The sequence below is a fragment of the Rousettus aegyptiacus genome, unplaced genomic scaffold (assembly GCF_014176215.1).
Source record: "Rousettus aegyptiacus isolate mRouAeg1 unplaced genomic scaffold, mRouAeg1.p scaffold_m13_p_1, whole genome shotgun sequence".
Taxonomy (NCBI): domain Eukaryota; kingdom Metazoa; phylum Chordata; class Mammalia; order Chiroptera; family Pteropodidae; genus Rousettus; species Rousettus aegyptiacus.
In genome coordinates this window covers 29,728,225-29,740,774 of record NW_023416284.1, presented here as the reverse complement: position 1 = coordinate 29,740,774, position 12,550 = coordinate 29,728,225, and the positions used below count along the sequence as shown (strand labels likewise).

The 12,550-nt window shown below is 47.2% G+C and overlaps 3 protein-coding genes across 15 annotated transcripts in view; 2 read left to right on the top strand and 1 right to left on the bottom strand.

Moving 5' to 3' along the window:
- Nucleotides 1–166: 166 nt before the first annotated feature.
- On the bottom strand, nt 167–4,359 carry MMACHC (metabolism of cobalamin associated C). Its single transcript, XM_016137821.2, has 4 exons — nt 4,130–4,359; nt 2,250–2,444; nt 1,367–1,519; nt 167–928 (listed from the first exon to the last, which is right to left on the bottom strand). The coding sequence occupies exons 1-4, from the start codon at nt 4,208–4,210 to the stop codon at nt 509–511; spliced, it is 849 nt and encodes a 282-aa protein (XP_015993307.2). The 5' UTR covers nt 4,211–4,359; the 3' UTR covers nt 167–508.
- CCDC163 (coiled-coil domain containing 163) lies at nt 4,279–7,928 on the top strand. 11 transcript variants are annotated; one of them, XM_036233321.1, is made up of 11 exons: nt 4,279–4,573; nt 4,827–4,987; nt 5,082–5,112; nt 5,312–5,499; nt 5,610–5,691; nt 5,854–6,037; nt 6,151–6,218; nt 6,511–6,578; nt 6,876–6,964; nt 7,251–7,378; nt 7,637–7,928. In XM_036233321.1, the coding sequence occupies exons 1-11, from the start codon at nt 4,444–4,446 to the stop codon at nt 7,687–7,689; spliced, it is 1,182 nt and encodes a 393-aa protein (XP_036089214.1). In that variant the 5' UTR covers nt 4,279–4,443; the 3' UTR covers nt 7,690–7,928. The 11 variants fall into 11 exon arrangements, with proteins under 11 accessions (XP_036089214.1, XP_015993300.2, XP_015993303.2 ...); XM_016137814.2 differs by having other exon boundaries at nt 6,726–6,964; nt 7,251–7,329; XM_016137817.2 differs by having other exon boundaries at nt 5,079–5,112; nt 5,986–6,037; nt 6,726–6,964; nt 7,251–7,329.
- A 2,945-nt stretch (nt 7,929–10,873) lies between these two features.
- The window catches only part of TESK2 (testis associated actin remodelling kinase 2), a 104,923-nt gene continuing 103,246 nt past the window's right edge, over nt 10,874–12,550 (top strand). Inside the window, exon 1 of one of the 3 annotated variants that reach the window (XM_016137808.2) lies at nt 10,874–11,240. The gene's annotated coding sequence lies outside the window, so the exon portion shown is untranslated. The remainder of the gene's footprint in view (nt 11,241–12,550) is intronic. The other 2 variants (XM_016137807.2, XM_016137806.2) reach the window with 2 other exon arrangements.

The window sequence follows — 12,550 nt, the reverse complement described above, 5'->3', positions numbered from 1 at the left end:
TCCTTCAGTGTATCAGTGCCCTTTCAGACACTTGTCTTTTTCAGCTACCCCAGCCTACGTATCCATCCCTTCAGTGTTCAGACAGTAAGACCTGTCTGTCAGCAGCAGTACGTAACTCCCAGTAACAGCTGATATTGCTTACTATGTTAGACACCGTCAGAAATGCTTTACATGTATTTAGTATTCACAACACAGGCATGATTTAAACCATTACTAGGGGGTGGTTTCCTCTTAGATCCTGTAACAAGTAGCATCTTTGAATACTACAGAAAAATGTCAGCAGTCAATTTCATATTCCAGAGAGTGGGGTTTCTAGATCTGTCTTGGTCTTTATTTTTTTCTTCTACAGAAAAAGTTGCCTTGGTCTTTGATCTCTTATTTTGACTAAGCCTTGCCTGAATTGAAGATCTTAACTATAACTTACCAAAATAATATCTAAAACCTCTTGCCAAAGCCAAGTCCTAGCAAGGACCATTGTAAATAGAGATCCCACAGGGGAGGAAAGTTATCAAGGGGTAGGGGATTCAGGTGGTGAGACCCTGGGGCTGAGCCAGTCCCTGGCTCTGCTGGGATGCTGAGGCTTCTTGGGTACCAGTGTGGTAAAGAGAAGCTCGGGGGATGCAGAGCTAGGCTTTTCTGAGGATTGGTCCAAGCCTAACAAGGCCAAGCGTTGGGCAGGTGGAGTGGAAAAATAGGCTTTCTGCTCTTCAGAGTAGCGTTCCTGCGGTTTTATAACATCCCGGTAAGTCCAGTCACGCCAATGGAAATTGAAACCTTCAAGCAGGGTGATTCGGTCAGTTCTTCCTGGTACACAATCAAGGGGTTTAGTGGGTTGCAGATCTGGCACCTCTGTTCCTGGAAGCAGTACCACCCCACGGATGGCAAACCAGCCCCCAAATCGGGGATGTATGCATACACCTGATATGTGCTGGAGAGAGGGTAAAGAAAAGCAAGGTCATGGATGTCACTTTGGCACCAAGTTCACCTACCATCACTGAAAACTAGGCTTGTTCACTTATTTCTTGACACTTGACTGACTCCATATGTGAGCCTTTCTTGTGTCTGGGTTCCCTCATTCTGGGCAACCCTTTTCATGAATTAACTCTGGCCATAAAGGTTTCTTAAGTTGAGTCTCAACTTCCATTCTCACCATTCATTTAATTTCTGCTCTGCCCCCTCCGTCCTTAACGGTTTTATGAACAGACTAGATTCCAGAAAACATGTGGGGCAGGGCCCACCTTTTTTCTGAACTATGTCTACAAACTCCTTTACCCATGGGAGGTGGAGAAATGTGGGACCTAGTATCTTCAGGGGCCTTCACCATTTTCTCTCTTTAATCTGTACTCATTCACACTTGCTCTCTGACCTGGGTCCCCCAAGGATCAGCCTCCACATCCTGTCGTTGGTAGTAGTAAGCAGCCCCTGCCACATGGGCTGCTGTCTGGGCCAGAATTTTGGGGCGCCGGTTGGGGTGTACTTCGTAGTCGGCGATGACTTCCATCTGCAGCTCTGGGAGGGTCTGGGATAGAGGACAAAATGGATGCTGCTTTCAGCATAAGAGGAATCTTGATCTTGTCCTAGAGAGCCCTAATTTGTTAATGTGGTCCTGTCCTTAGAAGTCATGTTTGAAGGACGAACATGACCTTAAACTTGGGGGAGGGGACTTCAGTGTGACAAAAATTATATTCTGTTCAGGAGAACCCATGTTTGAAGGGAAATACAGTTTTGCTCAGAAACGTCCATTTTGAAGGGTGACTTGGCTTTGCCCTCCACAGTCCCAGTGTGGAGTAAGATGGCTCAGCTTTGGGGGGAGGGATGAGGGGGAGGGGAGAGAGAGAGTATGTGTGTGTTTGTGTGGTGCCAGAAAATTTTGTCCTCAAATGGCCCGAAAGGCAGCATAAAGCTTCCAGGTCTAGGGCAAAGACAGGTTGGAGATGCCTGGGGATGCTGGGCTTAGTCCTATTTCATTTGGAGGCCGAGGGAAGTGTGGTTTGAGATTCAGATAGTTGCTCATCATTGTAGGGTGAATGAGATTGATGTCAGATCTGGGGGCTACTAGAGGAAGGTGGCCAGACCTGGGTTGAGAAGGCAGAATGGGGAGAGGTCACAATGTCGGGCTGGCTTTAGAATATCATCCAACCTAGAAAGTGGCTCATGGCCCTAGGTAGGTCTAGATTTTGCACTGAGCTTGGAAGAACTGGAGGCAGTTGCGGGTTTGGAAGCTGGCGGATGATATGAGCCTTGCTCACCTCTCTAATGCGGCTTAGGTGGTAGGCCACACATTGGTCTACAGGGTCAGTCAGTGGTTGGAGGTGGCAGCTCTGCAGGAAGGGCTTGAGGGCCCGATCAAACATGGCAGGTGTGCTGAGTACCAGGAAGGCCAGGGTGGGTCCTGGTAGAGGCAGGTGGAAGGTCGGAGGCAGGAGTGCATTGTACCATGCTACCTGGAATAGAGAAAATTCTTACCTTAGCCTGGCATTCAAGGCCTCATGTATCTCACCCCAGCCTCCATCTCATTAATTCAATCATTGAATTTCTATTGATGCTGAGTGATGTGTGTTTAGGGGGGATTTGTCTGCATTTGACAGGGAGTTTAGAGAGGCAGAGAATTCATGGACAAAAATTGATTGTACTGTAATTAGTGCAATGACGGGGCTAGATAAAAGTCTTAAACTAGAAAAGGCTTCTTGGAAGCTGAGAGGCTGATGTGAGGAGGGAGAAACTGGTGTGTATTCTAAATAGCGGTGACAGCACAAAGACAGGCACAAAGTACAGGGCATATCTGGAGAATAGCAAATTATCTAATTTGATAGAAGTAAAGGGTCTGTAGAGGGGAGCAAAGGGAGAGAAGGCCAGAGAGATCAATAGGAGTGAGATTGTGACTGGCCTTAAATACCAATTTAAGCAATATGGGTCTAATTTGGTGATAATGCAGGACCATTTAAGATTTAAGGTATAAACTGACATGATCAGTTTTAGATCAATCTGGCTGCAGTGTGGAGGATGGATTGGAGGCAAATAACAGCAAGGAGGTTATTGCAGTAACCCAAATGAGAAACAGTGGCCTGGCACAGAGCATAGATGGGTTGGATGGAAAGGAATGGATCTGGCAGATTCAGGAGGCAGATTCCTAAAGGTTTTGGTGGCTGATTGGATGTGGGGGTAGGGAGGTGAGAGAAGTAGGAGCCTAGAATGACTGGAAGGGCTGCAGACGGCTGTTTAGTACAATAGCTCCAACTACTTAAGCTTACCTGACTCACCAGATAGGCGTCTTTACTCTCCCCCATACTTCTTATCCACCACCTCCATACCTGTACTCAAGCTGTTCTTGATATTTGGCATGTACATAACCCTGCTTCCTTTCAATCTATCTTTTCATATAAAGCTCCAAGTCCATTTTTTTCCCCTTGGGAAGTCCTCTCAAACTAGATCCAACCTACTTATCCCAGCACTTCTGTGCGCCATTTAGTGGAAGGGGTGGGAATAGGCGGTCGGTCTTTTGAGCATCAGGCAAAAGGCTCAAGCTGAACTTTTTAGCTTTTTACCCAAGTATACAGCTCAGTGCAGGGGGCAACAGATAAGGGGGAAATGGGCTTATGTAAACAAGGGTAGGTGGTAGTGCCACACTTCCCTGTCAGTAGTGTGCAGTTTATATTCGCAGCCCAGGGCTGGTGATTGGCAACCATCATGAATTATCCTTGTTGGTGGATGAAACAAACCAGGCAATTATTTGCTTGTTCAACACCAGGGATACCCTTTTCTCCTTAGATGACATAAATCCTACCCATGCAAACCTTCTAGGTCTTGCCTTTTCCTAACTGAGCTTCCAAAGTGACTCTGGCCCCACAGGTCCCTTTCTTCCTGTAAATTATGTAGGTGACAGAACCACAAGGTTACTGGATCATATGGTGTCTCCCATTCGTCAAACCGGCATTAGATGTGGGTAAAAGGACATACGTGCGACAGACAGCTCCTCTAATCCAAGCCCCAGTTGACACTCTCCCGGTAGTTCAGACGGACACGGGGATAGAGGAGCTCGGGCAAGATCACGAGGCTTCTGGGCCTCACGCCTGTAGCATCGAGGCCAATCATATACCTCATCCTCGCAGCGAGAGAGAGAGAAACCAACCTGGAAGGGGTAAACCTCGAAGCCAAAAGGGCACAACGTGTCTTCAATCTTCTGTTTCAGCTCTGCGACTTGCGGCTCCATACTGCACGCTACGCGCTGAGCTTGGTGGGGAATGGAGTCTCAAGGATAATGTGGACCGTTAAGTTTCAAGTTAGCTTGGACTTCATTTCCCAAGAACTTCTAGGCTCAGCTGCGGAAGGTCTTTGACTCCGCGCGATGCATCTTGGGATAGGTAGTTCATTTGGTCCTTAGAAACAACCACTACATAATTAGAAAGACTCGGTTTCCCGGCAAGTTCCACGGCGGGGGTGTGAATGAACGTATCGCCTCCAGGGAAACGTAGTTCGGCAGCCTCCATCGCCGGTTGTCTCCGCAAGACGTGGACTCAGTTTCCCAAGTGGCGCTGCGGCAGCCAGTCCAAAGTCGTACTTTCCTGGCCCACTGGTGGGTTTGAACGTCGAGGCGGCAGTAGTAGCTAGCACAGGTTCGGCGTGATGGCGCCAGTGTCCAGTATTTGGGGAGATCTCGACCAAGATTCGGCACCTTCAACTCCCACCTGATATATGCTTATCAGGGTATCCCGCTTTTCCCTCAGTTCCCTAAGAACGTCTCTCCCCTGACTAGTCCCACAGGCGCAGTTTTAGTTTGATATTGCATCCCTACCCTTATTTTCCCCTCTTTCCGTCTGACGTTGTAGCCTCTCCTGGGCTGTGCATCGGTTGTCTCGGTTGGGAGAGCAAGGACACAAGACGCCTGGGAGCCAGACCCCTGCCGCAAGTTATGAGGAGGAGCCTGAGCTGGTCTGAGCAGTTCGACGCGCTTCTCAATGCTACGGATGGAAATATGGCCAGAATTAAGGTAAGCGGACACATGAGGGCTCCCGGTTTGGGAGTGTGGGATAAACGACTCTCAGAAAGATCTCACTGACATATACTTGTTTCTTCTGTAGCAGCTATTGTTTCCCCTTGGCGTCTCTACTGCCGGTAAGTGTTGTCGGTTTCATATCCGCGGCACCGCCCCCTCCACCGCCCCATCTCCGTCTTTTCTCTTTCCAGGATCTTCCTTTTCCAGTGCCTATACCATCCACTGTTCCTTCCAAATATCCAACTAATTCTTTTCTTGAAAAAACATCGGTTTTCACCCCACAGAGGTCTTGCACTTGTCCCTTCCTTATTTCCTCAGGAGGAGACCTGACTGGGACCTGGATTTCCCCTCATCACTTGCCTCCCCAGTCAGGAGTCCAAGCTCAACAGCCTTGGGCTCTAGAGACTCCTATCGTCCCAGAGAGGGTGAGCTGGACTGAGGCCCATAGCACATCTCTCTGGGATGAAGTTACTATTCTCAGATCCCAGCTTCGATCCCAGGCTCAGGTGAGGCTTGAGATCCTGGTTGTGTATGTGTAGTGTTTGTGTGAGATGAGGATATTGGGGATTGAGGAAGCCCCTTACACAGTAGCTCATGTAGTTTTCTGCCTGGGTAGGTGATTGGGGCACTAAAGCAGGCTGTGCAGGGCCTGCTGGAAGAGCGAGAGCAGCAGAAGTACCAGATCTATGCCCTGGAAGGTATCTGGCCAGTTCTTTTCTTCATACACACAACTTCATGTATGCACACAATTTTGTTGTACACTTGTTATGTGTGCACTTATGTCTTGATTCTCAAATGGAGTCTCTAGGCTCATGTATGAAGCCCTTAGAGGGGCTGACCCCCAACTTGTCCCATTATAGCATCACTGAGGTTGCTGCAGGGGGGCCCAGAGCAGAGGGCTCTTCTGGAGCAACGCTTGGAGGGGCTGAGAAGGGAACTGCAGGGCCTTCGAGGCCAGGTGCAGGAACAAGCCCAAGCCCAAATACAAACAGGACCACGAAAGTGCAGTGCTACCAGTGGCCTTCACCTAGAGCTGCAGAATGAGTAAGTAATGGGCAAGACCTCTCCTTCTTCAGGTCTCTGAACTTCTGGTACTCTGGTAGCCTTCTGTGGGCTTGTTGATTGACTTTAGAATGATGCTCCTGTCATCCCTGCAGGCGGCAACTGCTTTGGGAGGAGTCAGAGATTCTGAGGGAGGAACTGAAGTTGCTGAGGGACCAGCTAAGTGAGTAAAAGATTAGGGGGAGGGTATGAGTTCACCTGTCCCTTTTTCTGGAAAGCCTTGTTCTTCCAATAAGTGGCCATGGCTCTGACTGCTTGAGCTACTCAGAAGTCTGGCCAAGTATTTTGTTTTGCCACCAAAGGTGTGAGTCTACTTTCCCCAGCCAGCTTGGAAGCTTCCTATCAGCTGGGCCAGAATGCCTCTCTCAGTTTTCAGCACAAGACTGGGCACAGGGCAAGGAGGGGGAAGGAAAGAAGTTGGAGAAGAGCGTTTTTACATTTTCTTTTATTTGCAGGCCAGCACCAGCAGCTGCTGCTGAAACAGATGGCTGAGGGGCGGCAAGCTCAGACCCGCAGCTGGAAGGTAGGACCAGGATTTGACTTGTGTCTTCATATCCTCCTGTGGAGGCCCCTTCCTTTCTGTCTGCCCTGTTCTGCAGGCAGGCCAGGGTACTCTCTCCCATTCCTATCTCTTTTCTCTTCCTTCTGATGATTCAACCTCCCTCCAAAGCTCTTCTTCCCAAGGTCTCTGCTCCAGGCCTTGAGAATCTGTCCTTGCCTACTTGAGGATTCCAAGTGTGCTGAAGAGGCCAATCATGGGGAGGGAGGATTCTCTTGGAGAGCAAGAGGTTTGGTTCTACCTGGGACCTTGGTATGGCAGATGTTGGACCAGCTGCAGAGTGGCCAGGAAAGCAAGGAGGCTACCAGATCAGAGGCCCAGGATGCCCAGCGGGAGCAAGACCTTCTCAGGTTAAGGGTTATGGGTGCCTGTGGCAGTGGAAGGGATTTGTCTCACAGAGGCCAGGTATTGGGGACCAGAGTTCAGCTATCCTAGATATGATCTGGATCAGTAGGGGCAGTATGAGTGGGTTACAGCCAATAAAGGGCAGTACTGGGCATTCTTTACTTGATACAGTGTTACTGAGGTATCTTTATATGTTTGGAGAATAAAGGGTGGGGGGGGGGTGGTTCTGGCCTCAGAAAGGAGGCCAATTCTGAGCTCCATTTTTGCCTCCGATTCTGTTTTCCTTTGCAGGACCTCCATTCATGTCCTCCAATCTAAGCTGCCTCAGGGTGCCACCTTCGCCATGTCTCTTTCTTCATCTAGCTCTGAAGTCAGTCTTCCGGATGGTAACAGTAGCTGGGAACTTTTAAGGAAGCTAGGTAGGGGTAAGGGCAGGGATCCCAGTTCTGGGCTAGGCTGAATCTCTGAATGGTGCCCAAATGCTAAGTGCCTGATTTTTTGGCACTGTGTAGGATGGAGTCTCTGCTTCTTTCTTTGCAAATCTATCAACCTCTGTTGCTACTTATTCCAAGTCAGGCCTGTATGTCCCTCTGCATCAGAAAGGCCAAGGGCCTAGTTCTATGTGTATAACAGTGTTTGCTGATGGTTTTTTCTCTCTTCTCCTTCTCTCTTCTTAGGTCTCCAGAAAAGCACCCTTTCTAACATGGAACACAGAAACTTTCAGCTCTAAGCCCAGAGCCTTGAGCAGGAGGGCCTGTCCTTCGAGGGCCCCAAGATACTCCAGGGTGACCTGTAAGGACTTGTAACAGTAGTGAGATGAAGTCTTCTTTGCTCACCTTCCCATCCAAGGCCCTGGTTCTGGGCCCGTGCTGCTCCCTCTTGATCTAGCTGGTAAATGTGCTCCCTACTGAGGCTTGTTACTGCCTGCCCATCCCTGCCCAGTAAGTGCAGTAAAATGGTTTAACTCTCCTTAATGTGTGTTCTGTGAATCAGCACCCACGTGGGTGGGATAGACTCAGCTGTACCTTTTCTTTCTCCTGTGACATGACTGCTTCCTGTCACTTCTCTCTCTGAAACCCATGTTCATAGACATTTTTTACTGTACCTTCTAAGTTCAAGCCCTACGCTCAGTGGAACTTGCAAAGAGGTGGGAGTTCCCATTCTAGTGAGTTGAATAAGGTAGGACAATGCTCTAGGATAGTACTGCTGTGTGGGTGCAGGAAGTATGAGACATTGTGGTGGGCTCTGGACCTGGGCAATAGGAGCCTTCTTCTCCTCATCTTATAGTTTCTGCTCTTGGGGCTCACTCCAGCCCTTCCATACCTCATCCTCAGCAGTTCTGAAACAAATTTATGATTCAATACTTATTCCTACTAAGAGTGATGCACTCTGATATTTCCTGTTACATTTTAAAAATGCCTGTGGCTATTAGTTTTGATCTTTCCACCATTTGGTTGCTCTCTGGAAAATATCTTTTCCTAGGTAGACTAAGGGAAGCTTTACTGTCTTTGTACCTGGGCTTTGTATTTTAGATAGTGCAGTCCAGGATTTCCTTGGTAGCAACAGCATCTCACTGAGGTCTAACGAAGTCTCTTCCACTTCTAGATATAGCCAAAAGATAATGCCATTCATCCACCAAGTGGATGTTTAGTAAGCATAATACATACCAGTCCTGGTATCTTGAATGGGGTACATTCAAGGCCTTGACCTAACTAGCAGACAAGTCAGAAGAGTGGGCCTTTGACAACTGAACAGCTATAAGACAATCCTTGGTTCTTTCCCTTTAGCATTAGGGAAATTGCTGAAAGTGGAATGGTAGAGATTAGACTTGGATCAAACAGAACCCAAAAAACAAAAACAAACTTTCCATTCAAGGCTCATCTTCCTGCTGAACCTGGTGAAAGGAATCCCTGTATTTTACATCTTTTACTGGGCAGGTGATACATCTGGCATGTTGACATTATTCAATTCTACTTGCTATCAGTGCCCTACTTATTTATCAACTTCTTTGCATCAAGCTCTGTTGGAGACAGGTTTGCAAGAGTGCCAGAGTTCTAACAGCAGAAACATTAGCTATGTGGAATAATTGTATCTGAACTGTCACCAGGTGGCAGCACATGACTTATTGCCAGAAGAATGATACAGAAAAGGCTTTGGGCGGAGGGGACTTGGCTAGCGTAATCTCTTCCTTCAGAAATCATATGAGCTACCAATGAATCTTCCTAAAACAGTGTCCTGTTAAGGCTACTCTCTTGCTCAAGAAACTTTGATAGTTGTCACAGCATAAAAAAGAAAGGACAAGTTTGATATTGAAGCCTGACTCACATTTAACCTTTCTTTTAATTCTTATCTCCTATCACACATCTTTCTTAAACTGTATTGCTACCAGGAATGCATACCACCTCTACTCCAACCACATATTCCATGGGGAATATGTTCCAAGACTGAAGTGGATACCTGAAACCACAGATAGTACTGAACCCAATATATACTATGTTTCTTTTTATATATACCCATAATAAAGTTTACTGTACCTAATTTATAAATTAGGCACAGTAAGAGATTAACAACTAATAATAAAATAAAATAGAACAATTTTGATAATATGCTATAATAAAAGTTATATGAATACGGTCACTCTCAAAATACCTTATTGTACTGTACTCACCCTTGTGATGTGAGATGATAAAATGCCTATGTGAAGAGATGAAGTGAGGTGAATGAGACATTTAAGGGTTACTTGAATGCAAGCACTGTGATCTGAGGACAGTTGATCTCATAACCAACATGGCTACTAAGTGACTAACTGGCAGGTAAGGTAGGTTATATAGCAGAGATACACTGGACAAAGGGATGATTCATGTCCCAGGTGGGATGGAACAGGACCATGTGAGATTTCATCATGCTACTCAGAATGGCTGCAATTTAAAATTATTATTTCTGGATTTTTCCATTTAATGTTTTCGGACCACAGTTGACCAAAAGTAGTTGAAACAACTGAAACTGAGTATAAGGGTAGACTACTCTATTCAGATCCCACTCATTTGTCAAGACCCTTGACAACAGGTGTAGGAGACAAGTTTAAATATGTAGGAAAGGTGATCTCTAATCCCAGAGAATACTGGTGCAGGAAGGTCCATATTCTACTGTTCCTTTGCCTGCTCTTGCACTAGAAGCCCTAGTCCTGTTCCAGTGTGCTCAGGCATGAGATTATGAGGAAACATGTGCTTATTGAACAGTTGAATAGGATTTTTATTCTCTACCCAGCTCTTTCAAAATACTCAGTTTTCAAGACAGCTCAAGTGTTAACTCCTCCAAGAAGCCTTTACTGAAATTAAACTTAGTCTAGATGAATCGCTCTCTCAGCGTTTTGTTTAACTCTACCCCTCTTTGTTACTATCTCAAGTCGGTAATACAGTAATTGTTTATGTATCAGTTTTCCCCTACACTATACTGAGATCCTGCAGGACGCTGCGTTCATATTACTTTTTCTTAAACAGAGACAATCCTTACTCAGCTATACCTTTATCAACCCAAAAGCCGCGCGAGTCTAATCCATTTTTTGTTGGCTTTGTCAATTACCAATCGCTTACATGTTTGGAATTTTGATTGGTTCATTTTGTGTTTACTGTCCCGCCCTCTGCGAGGCTCCTGGACTTAGTTCTTCCCCAGGTGTATTCCCTCCGCCTTGGTTCCGCCTTTCCAACACACTGCTGCTTCTGTTTTTACCTTTACGTTTTTCCTATTGGTTCCCTGAGTCCTCCAGAGTTGGCGCCTAGGGCTGTTGATTGGCTTTTCTTGACGCCCATTGTGGCCAACCACATACCACGTGGCGTTCCTGATGCTAATTGGGCAACTTCCCTAGCTCGTTTATCAAGGATTGACTGTTGATTGGCTGCTATGAGGGAGGGGCGTGCTCACTCGTGCCCCGCCCCCAGCTCCTCCAACCGGCTGGGCAGGCGTTTCAGTCACTGGCGGCCGTGGAGCCCAGCGGCTGTTTTAGCTGTCCTCTCTGGCTCGCTGGCCAGATCATCCCCTTCGCCCCGCTAAACAGGCGCGGGGGAGTGGCCCCGACTGCGGGGCCATGGCAGTAGCCTTCTGGTCCGCCTCCGCCGCTAGCTTCGCGGAAACGCCGGCTTCTGCGCGAGGGACCCCCCAGCGCCTCCGCAGGCTAAGAGCCGCTGCTGCCTCCAAGCTGTGAGGGCTACTATGCTCCCTTTTGCCGCCGCTTCCCCCTCCCGCTCGTGCAGGTACCCCTCTGGCTGCTCACTCTCGCCTCAGGTAACGCCAAGGGAGCGCGTGGAGCACAAATCCGGGGCACCCTGGCCCGCGCGTGGGGCTACTATACCCGTTTCGGCTTTGGAGCATTGGCGCTCGGGTCTCTTGGTGCCGTCATCAGTACCCGGTCACTTCCCAGTGGTGCTCCTCTCAGTGACTGGGGGCACTCCTCGACCCTTTCTCCTTACTTTTTCATTTCCCTCAGGGACCTCCTCCCTCCCACTTCCCGCCTCAGAGGCCGGGAACCCATTAGAAGTTCCTTCATATCAGGGACCTCTGGTACCTTACTCCTCTCAGGGACTTTTCTCACTTCAGAGACTCAGGAATCCTTCATTTCCTCGGAGAACTGTTTATGAGACCTCTAACTCTTTACTGAGAGCCTCCCTGATCTCAGTATACCCTCCTTCAGAGATCTGGATTCCTTGCTTTATTTCCCTCTAACATACTCTTCGCTCGAAAATATCCACTTCTCCCCTCAAAAGATACTTCCCTCCCCTCAGACACTATTGTCTCCCTCTTTTTTTCTCCCCTGTCATCATCCCTTCTCTCCTCATCCTTTTTTTCCCCCTCCTCTGCCTTTTACGTTGAAGATTCTGAACTAAGTCTGTATTCAGATTTAGCTAGAAATGAAACTCCGGTTTTTCTGATTTAAAAACCTTTCGATTTATACCTCTGAGAAAACCTTGCTGAAAGATGTGGGCTTTGGGCTTTATTCTGTAGGTATGGGGAGCCATTGCAGGTTTTGTAAGCAGGAGTTTGGTATCATTGATTATCTCTGGAGAAAACCGGAGAAAGAATTGAAAGTAAAGGCAGTGTGGTGGCAGAAAGCCTAGGTAGGCAGGAAACTAGTGTACTAATCCAGATCAAAGGGAACGAACTAGAATGGTGGTAGAAATATGAAGAGAATGGCATGCAATTCCATGAGGTTTCAAAATAGAGTTGTGAGAATTAGTGAGAATTTTCTGACTCTGCTGATAGGATAGATCGGTAGTGTAAATTGAAATAGGGAACATAAAGAAGCAGTTTTTAGGGAAAATAATGAATTTGGTTTTGGAAAATTTATTTTGAGACGTTTTTCAGATATTACTGTGGGTAACTGGAAATTTTGGTCTGAAAATTGGTTAGAAGGTTAGAACTGAATATGTAAATTTGAGGGATCAGCAGAGAATATATGGGGGATATTTGAAGCCTTAGTATGGACATAATACTAAAAGAAGAGCTGTGGACATCATTGTTTGAAGGGTAATAGATATTGAGAAAGAGGTTAAAGGAATGGGACAGAAACTAGAATGGCATGGCATTGTAATAGAAGA

What these genes read in the sequence shown, in the direction of transcription:
- MMACHC (XM_016137821.2), bottom strand. Translation starts at nt 4,210, where the DNA reads ATGGAGCCGCAAGTCGCAGAGCTGAAACAGAAGATTGAAGACACGTTG. An exon ending in ACCTAAGCCGCATTAGAGAG is followed by an intron (nt 1,520 to 2,249) that starts GTGAGCAAGGCT and finishes CCTCTATCCCAG; the next exon opens with ACCCTCCCAGAGCTGCAGAT. An exon ending in CTGATCCTTGGGGGACCCAG is followed by an intron (nt 929 to 1,366) that starts GTCAGAGAGCAA and finishes CCCTCTCTCCAG; the next exon opens with CACATATCAGGTGTATGCAT.
- CCDC163 (XM_016137813.2), top strand. Translation starts at nt 4,444, where the DNA reads ATGAACGTATCGCCTCCAGGGAAACGTAGTTCGGCAGCCTCCATCGCC. An exon ending in AGCTTCGATCCCAGGCTCAG is followed by an intron (nt 5,500 to 5,609) that starts GTGAGGCTTGAG and finishes CTGCCTGGGTAG; the next exon opens with GTGATTGGGGCACTAAAGCA. An exon ending in CACCTAGAGCTGCAGAATGA is followed by an intron (nt 6,038 to 6,150) that starts GTAAGTAATGGG and finishes TCATCCCTGCAG; the next exon opens with GCGGCAACTGCTTTGGGAGG.